Source organism: Sprattus sprattus, assembly GCF_963457725.1.
Source record: "Sprattus sprattus genome assembly, chromosome: 7".
Lineage (NCBI taxonomy): Eukaryota > Metazoa > Chordata > Actinopteri > Clupeiformes > Clupeidae > Sprattus > Sprattus sprattus.
The window spans coordinates 5,076,697-5,084,748 of record NC_137926.1 but is presented as its reverse complement, the minus strand read 5'-3'; the positions used below and the strand labels follow the sequence as shown (position 1 = coordinate 5,084,748).

The following is an 8,052-nucleotide window of genomic DNA, read 5'->3' as shown; positions in this document are numbered from 1 at the left end:
TCTCCGGTGCCAATAACTTAATAAACAAATATATGACATCGATCAAGACTCCACGTGTAGAGTTCCAGCAGTCCCTTTTACATAGTGCCATCTTTTTTTTTCTTCTATTTTCCACAAAACAAAACAAAACAAAAAAAATCTCTCGGAACAAGTCTGTTCATATCACTATAATTCTTATGACTGTTGATGATTGTAAGTCTTGTGTCTCAGTGCAGTTGGGTGTTTTTCGTGTGAACGTCGGGGGGCCCCCTTTGGAGAAGCCCCTACGGCGGGGCCCCCACGGCGAGGCCCCTACGGCGGGGCCCCTACGGCTGGGGGTCCACAAGCATGGGGAGGAAGTGCGTGGCCGTGTTCTTTCTACGGGTCTTCTTGCCCTTCATGGGCCTGCCGTTGGGATTCAGGCCCACGAACATGGCCTTCTTCTTGTTCTTCCACTCGGCCGACGCGTACGTGTTGTACTTGTTCTCCTCGATGCGCTCCGTCAACTTGCAATCCGTACCAAACTCCTTCTGCAGGAAAAACAAACAAAAAAAGAAGAGGAGAGAATGTCAGTGAATTAGCCAGTGTGAATTAGCAAGTGTGAATTAGCCAGTGTGAATTAGCCAGTGTGAATTAGCCAGTTTACTGCACTTCATCACTATAAGTTTGGCCAGTATAGTTCAACCCGGCCTAGATTCTAGGAACCCTAAAGCTTCTCCTGACAGAAGATTTGGAGACCTTTCATTCATTTTTCCAAGCTGTTTCAGACAAATGCACATTTCTGTAAGTAATTCGCAATGGTCCCGGAGAGAGGCTTTCATGACCTAACCATGTTTGACACACTCTGGATAATATTTTGACGTGGCTCACTCAGTTGTGCATCCTCACGAATCAAAATGCGAGTTTGAGAGAAATGGAATCGTTTATCACCCTATCATAGTTTCAAACCCTGAAACTGGTCACATGAACCGTTTGCAAAACCATTTGATCAAATTTGGACTTTTATCTTTTCCATCTCTTGTGATTTCTCCTCTGTCAGACAGATGTTTTTTTAAATATATTTTTCAGTCCTGTTTCAGGTAACATGTACAGCTCGGGGGGGGGGGGGGCATGGTGTGGACATAGGGCTCAGGGTGAGAAGGCTTGGGGGGGGGGGGGGGGGACTGGGGGTTTTGAGGCTGGGGGGGGGGGGGGTGGTTTGTGCTGTGAACAATAGTACCGTGGATTGTATTGCCTGCCTTTGAATAGAAGAAAAGCACATGCAAAAAGAAGCACATTTTTCGGGGGACTTCTGTGTAAGTAAGAGGGTTGTCTCGTCTTACTTTCGAGAAGATGACAGGACTCTCTCTCACACACTCGATATTTTCTCTCTCTCTCTCTCTCTCTTTTGGCTTAAACTAAGGCTGACTGCTAGGGGCTTATTCAGTGGCAGTGAAGTGGAACTGTCCTCTGGAGGAAAAAAAAAAGCTGCAGGCGTTTTCAAGGGGCTCGGTGACATGAGGGGCCGTGGCAACTCAGCGTCCACATCAAAGTCCCCGTGAGCAGCCAAGGAGCCACCGACCCCCCCACCACCAATCCCTCCCCTCCAAAAAAAACCCTCATTGTGGTCATTTCTTTATTGTTTTCCCTAAAACTCCTAATTCTAAGAAAATAAACATTATGGAATTGTTTCTGCAAATATGGAAATGACTGTGTTTGCTTTTAGACCTGGCAGAGCAATGACAGCTAAAAGAGAAACTGCAGAGTCAGGCTTGTCCTCTTTATGTTCAAACTGAAAAATCTGGCCGTCAGGGTCGCATATCTCATGAACCACCATTGCTGCTCTCTACATAGGGTTTCTACCACCCTGTTTTTATATTAAGGTCAATTTGATCTGTAAAGACAAACGGAGATAGTCAAATGCTTTTTCATTCCATCTCTCCAAGGGCATTCGGGACCTGAAGCCAAATGCAAGTTGTAACTGCGCTCGTCTACAGAGCGCCGTGTAGCACTGCCGTCTGTGCAAGTACGGCAATCTAGTCTATTCTCATTCGTAGTTCCGCATTGGTGGAACGAGCTGCCTAGCACTACCAGAGCAGGGGCAGTCCCTCTTTACCTTTAAGAAGCTCTTGAACACCCAACTCTTCAGAGAGCACCTCTTCCACTTCTACTTGTACCTAACTTTCACTCACAGTAGTAACATTCCTGCACTTTTTCTATCGTAAAATAGTATTTATTGTTACACTAGGTCTCTTTTGTTCGTAGCTTGATTGTTCTGTCGCTTGTGCATCGCTTTGGACAAATGAATTGCTAAATGACTAAATGTAAATATAAAGAAGGAAAGAAAAGGGAACTCACCGCGCCATAGAGAACGCCCTTCTTGTTGAGAGCCAGGTAGTGTTTGCTGTGGAGCCCTCGTATTGCCACAATGCCAACGTCCACCGACTTGATTTCAAATATAGCTGTAAAGTAGAACACAACAAGATTACAAAAGGGAATGTCGCCTTTTAAGGGTTTTGTTATGTTCTTGTGTTGTGATTCTGACTCATTGTAAATACACCCCACCACCTCCTAAAAATTATGTAAATGTTGATGAATGGTGATTGATGATTGATTATCTTCAGGACTCTCTATCAACTTAATGTGGATCTTGATTCATAGACATTGAATTTAATCCAGAAACCATTCTGATAGAAAGAGGGTAAAGAGATGGTAAAAAGGTGTTATAGAGGAAAAGAGAGAAAGACTTATAAAGCAATGACTAAGTGTCAAGAGTGTCAAGAGCCGACAATAGTGGAGCTCAAAAAGTATTTTTAACTTTCCATCATTTGGTTATTGGAATATGTTTTACGAATGTAAATATATATATATCCAGGACTGACTCTGTTTCTCCTCGGGGCCAGAACCAGTGGTTTAGTGACAGTGTTTGGAGCTCTAGTGAGTAACACTGGACTCTGCCAGACAGTTCTCCACTTCCCCTGTGGTCGCCGAAGATGCTCCCAACTTCTGATGCTTTGAAACCCTTCGGCAGCGCAGTTTTTTTAGTGTTTTTTTGGTTGTTATTGTAGTTGCGCGGTCCCCACATGATCCCTCCTCATCCAACCACAAAGCCCCGAGCGGAGCGGTGCCTCCCTCCCTGCCTAGCCTGCTCTCTCTATCGCGCACAACACACAGCACAGCACAGCACAGCACACAACCGGTCCCACTTGGTCCACTTGATCCACAACACACCACACACACACACACACACACACACACACACACACACACACACACACACACAGCACAGCACACAATCGGTCCACTTGATCTCCGCGCTAACGCACCCACACACACACACACACACACACACACACACACACACACACACACACACACACACACACACACAGCACAGCACACAATCGGTCCACTTGATCCACTTGATCTCCGCGCTAACGCACCCACACACACACACAACACACACACACACACACACACACACACACACACATACACACACAACACACAGCACAGCACACAACTGGTCCACTTGATCTCGCGCATAACACACCCAGATCTCTCTGTGACACGTCTTGGCTGAGGTCTGTGTAAACACATGGTCACATGCGGAGACGCACACAGACACAAACACACACACACACACTTACTCACATCTAAAAAACATGCATGCATACACATACTGCACACACACGCGCACACACACACACACACAAACACACACACACACACCACACACACACACAAAAACACACACACACACAGACACACACACACACACACACACACACACACACACACACAAACACACACACACACACACACACACACACACACACACACACACACACACACACACTGTACATGCACACAGTAATGTCCTATTTGTATTGGAGTCTGAAACAGAACAGCTCCATATCAGCTTGCAAGCTTCAGTTGTGCTCAACCATTACACCACACACACACACACACACACACACACACACACACACACACACACACAACAACACACACACACACACACACACACACACACACAGCATTACACCATTACACCATTACTGATTTGGGTTTGTGGTGGCCATTATGGTTTCCCAGCTCATAAAGTGAATTACATAAAGCATCACGGTTACAGAGGATAAGTAGAGAAGCCCAAACATGTCGCAAAGGTGGTTTTGGTTTCGGGGGTTGCGGTAGGGGTGACCTGGGGAGCAGGCTGTACTATATAGCCAAAGGTCAGGGGTCAAAGGTCAGACCTGTGACAAAACCAGGCGTTTATAATACGCTGCTGTTTTAACTGACGCCCTGCTCTGAGGTCAGCTGCAGGGGCTGGATACACTAGTGAATACTGAACACACTAGTGAATACTCAACACACTAGTGAATACTCAACACACTAGTGAATACTCAACACACTAGTGAATACTCAAACACACTAGTGAATACTCAACACACTAGTGAATACTGAACACACTGAGTCTGATACACAAGTGAATACTGAACACACTGAGTCTGATACACGAGTGAATACTGAACACACTGAGTCTGATACACGAGTGAATACTCAACACACTAGTGAATACTCAACACACTAGTGAATACTGAACACACTGAGTCTGATACACAAGTGAATACTGAACACACTGAGTCTGATACACGAGTGAATACTCAACACACGAGTGAATACTCAACACACTAGTGAATACTCAACACACTAGTGAATACTGAACACACTGAGTCTGATACAATAGTGAATACTCAACACACTGAGTCTGATACAATAGTGAATACTGAACACACTGAGTCTGATACACAAGTTGAATACTGAACACACTGAGTCTGATACACGAGTGAATACTGAACACACTGAGTCTGAGACACTAGTGAATACTCAACACACTAGTGAAAATTGAACACACTGAGTCTGATACAATAGTGAATACTGAACACACTGAGTCTGAGACACTAGTGAATATTGAACACACTGAGTCTGAAAACACACTGAGTCCTGAGACACTAGTGAAAATTGAACACACTGAGTCTGAAACACACTGAGTCTGAGACACTAGTGAATATTGAACACACTGAATCTGATACACACTGAGTCTGAGACACTAGTGAATATTGAACACACTGAATCTGACGATAACCGACTGCAGAGCCGCATGTGCACCCTGGCCTACAACAAAAACTTCCTCCGGGATGTATACATATATCACAACATAGATTTATACATATATCACATATAGATTTATACATATATCACATATAGATATTTATGTTTCCTTACAACTGGCCATCCAGTGTAATCGTTTGCACACGTTGTGGGTATGATGGTAATGGACCACACAAATAAAATTCATATAAAGTATTTATATAAAGTCATCACCAGTGCTTAACCAAACTGAGCATTCATATGAAGGTACTCTTTCTGAGCACACCACACACACACACACACACACACACACACCACACACACACACACACACACTCTCACACACCTGCACGCGGGAGCCCTCAGCACACACAGCTGAACACTGAACACGGGGCGAATGCTATTGACTCAACTCCCAGCGCTCACCTCCCACTGCTCTGAGGCAAACTCTACTTGACTTTAGCTAAAAGGTCAAATATAATTCAGATCTGTCTGCGTAATCTCCACTAGCAGCAGTGCTCGGTGCTCAGCCAGGTTATATCACCTGGGGCTGCTGCTGCTGTTTAATCTGCACCTGTGAGGCGGTGACACAGGCACAGAGAGGAACCACAGAGGGATCAGGCTGGATTTAGGAACTCTGCTCTCCCCTCCGTACGTGTGGAATCAGGTTGCCCAGCATTGAGCAGGGAGGTTGGGGGTGGTGGGGGTGGGGGAGGTTGGGGTGGGGGGTTGGGGTGGGGGGCGGCGGGGGGGGGGCGTAATGGAATCTGGTCTGTTCCCCTCTCCCCTCCCTCGCCTCAGGTTCACAGAGCACAGAGAAAAAGAGATGGAGAAGGAGGGAGGGAGGGAGGGAAGGGTGGAGGAGGAGGAACTAGAGAAAAAGAAGGAGTGTGGGAGGGGGGTAGAAACTGGATGACCAAATCAGTGGGATTAGAAGAGAATAATCCCTGATCAAAGGGCTGCACTGCAGGCAGGGCCCTGGTGCTGAAGTGGCCAGATGACACACACACACACACCACACACACACACACACACACACACACACCACACACACACACACACACACACACAACACACACACACACACTGCACTGCAGGGCCCTGGTGCTGAAGTGGCCAGATGAGAATGCTATGGGGATGCAGCCGCATCAAACACCGGGCAGCAAACAGATGCTCACACGCTCATCCAGACACGCATGGGAAACACACTACGCGCACACACACACACACACAGCACACACACACACACACACACACACACACACACACACACACACACACACACACACAACACACACACACACACACACACTTATTGTACAGAGACACAACACACATACACTCACACACACATAGTTATTGTACAGACACACACACACACACACATGTCCATCCCCCCTCCAAACAAACACTTTCACCTACACATACTTACTGTACACACACATACACACATACAGTACATCCACACACAGAGACACACACATGCAACCAACAAACACACCTGTTGAACGGAGCCAATTAAAATCGTGACATTTCCATCCAGTGTCTGGGCGTACGGCAGGCCCTTTGAAGGCTGCGATGTCAAAGCAACGATCTACGCCCTCCTCTGTCAAAGCACCTGCTCTAGACGTTTTGCCGTGGCCTGTTTGATGTGGTTCAGCTGAATCAAACACAGCCATTCTTCATGACCCCCCCTTGCCAGTCAGCTGAGCGTCTCACCCTGTCCGCAGCCGCTCGAGTTGAAAGGCAAGGTTTGCAACAAAAGGACAACATCGGGGAGCAGAAAGGCTACACTCTGTGATCCACTGTGGGATCCTGCATGTTCAGACCGCAGTGAGAGAGCTTGTACTGCACTTAGTTTTTTTTTTTCTTCCTCTTTGTCTGCCTTCTCTCTCTCTCCTCTCTCTCGTCTCTCTCTCTGTGTCTCTCCCCTCTCTCTCTTCTCTCTTTCTCTCTCTGTGTCTCTCCTCCTCTCTCTCTCTCTCTCTTTCTCTCTCTGTGTCTCTCCCCCCTCTCTCTCTATCTATTTCTCTTTTTTTTTCTCCCTCTCCCTCTCTCCTCTCCTCCTCTCTCTCTCTCTTTTCTCTATCTTCTCTCTCTCTCTTCTCTCGTCTCTCTCTCCCTCTCTCTCTCTCTCCTCCTCTCTCTCCTCTCCTCTCTCTCTCTCTCTCTCTCGTCTCTCTCTCCTCTCTTGTCTGTTTGACTTGGCCCAGAGCCCAACCCTTTTACCTTTTGGTTATTTACTAAAAAGCTGACTTTAAAGACGTTTGTAGGACATTTTATGGCCCTATATCTTAAGTGCAGAAACCACAGTTTTTCTGTTTCACGAGAATAAAAAACCGGACGCACGCATTTCTGGAGGCAACATTTTTAAGGCATTACCTCGACCCTAACACCTGTATGAGTACCAGCTTTGTGCCGCGGTGGTTTTATGTGGAGTATTTAGAAACGCGTCCTGCTGTAGTCATTCCACATTCACAAGTGTAACAGACGCCTAGCTGAGAGAGAGAGATAAGAGAGAGAGAGAGAGAGAGAAAGAGAAAGAGAGAAGAAAGTCACAAGTGTAACAGACGCCTAGCTGAGAGAGAGAGAAGAGAGAGAGAGAGAGAGAGAGAGAAAGAGAAAGAGAGAAGAAAGTCACAGTGTAACAGACGCCTAGCTGGAGAGAGAGAGAGAGAGAGAGAGAGAGAGAGAAAGAGAGAAGAAAGTCACAAGTGTAACAGACGCCTAGCTGAGAGAGAGAGAGAGAGAGAGAGAGAGAGAGAGAGAAAGAGAAAGAGAGAAGAAAGTCACAAGTGTAACAGACGCCTAGCTGAGAGAGAGAGAGAGAGAGAGAGAGAGAGAGAAAGAGAGAAGAAGTCCACAAGTGTAACAGACGCCTAGCTGAGAGAGAGAGAGAGAGAGAGAGAGAGAGAGAGAGAGAGAGAGAAAGAGAAAGAG

General features: G+C 46.4%; 1 protein-coding gene across 1 annotated transcript in view; it reads right to left on the bottom strand.

Annotated features, from left to right (window-relative positions):
• Window positions 1-305: 305 nt before the first annotated feature.
• The window catches only part of fgf10a (fibroblast growth factor 10a), a gene marked incomplete at both ends in the record, with an annotated part of 24,591 nt that continues 16,844 nt past the window's right edge, over window positions 306-8,052 (bottom strand). The window contains 2 exons of the mRNA XM_080842857.1: window positions 306-509; window positions 2,317-2,420. Of these exons, the coding sequence (XP_080698983.1) occupies window positions 306-509; window positions 2,317-2,420 (308 nt within the window). The remainder of the gene's footprint in view (window positions 510-2,316; window positions 2,421-8,052) is intronic.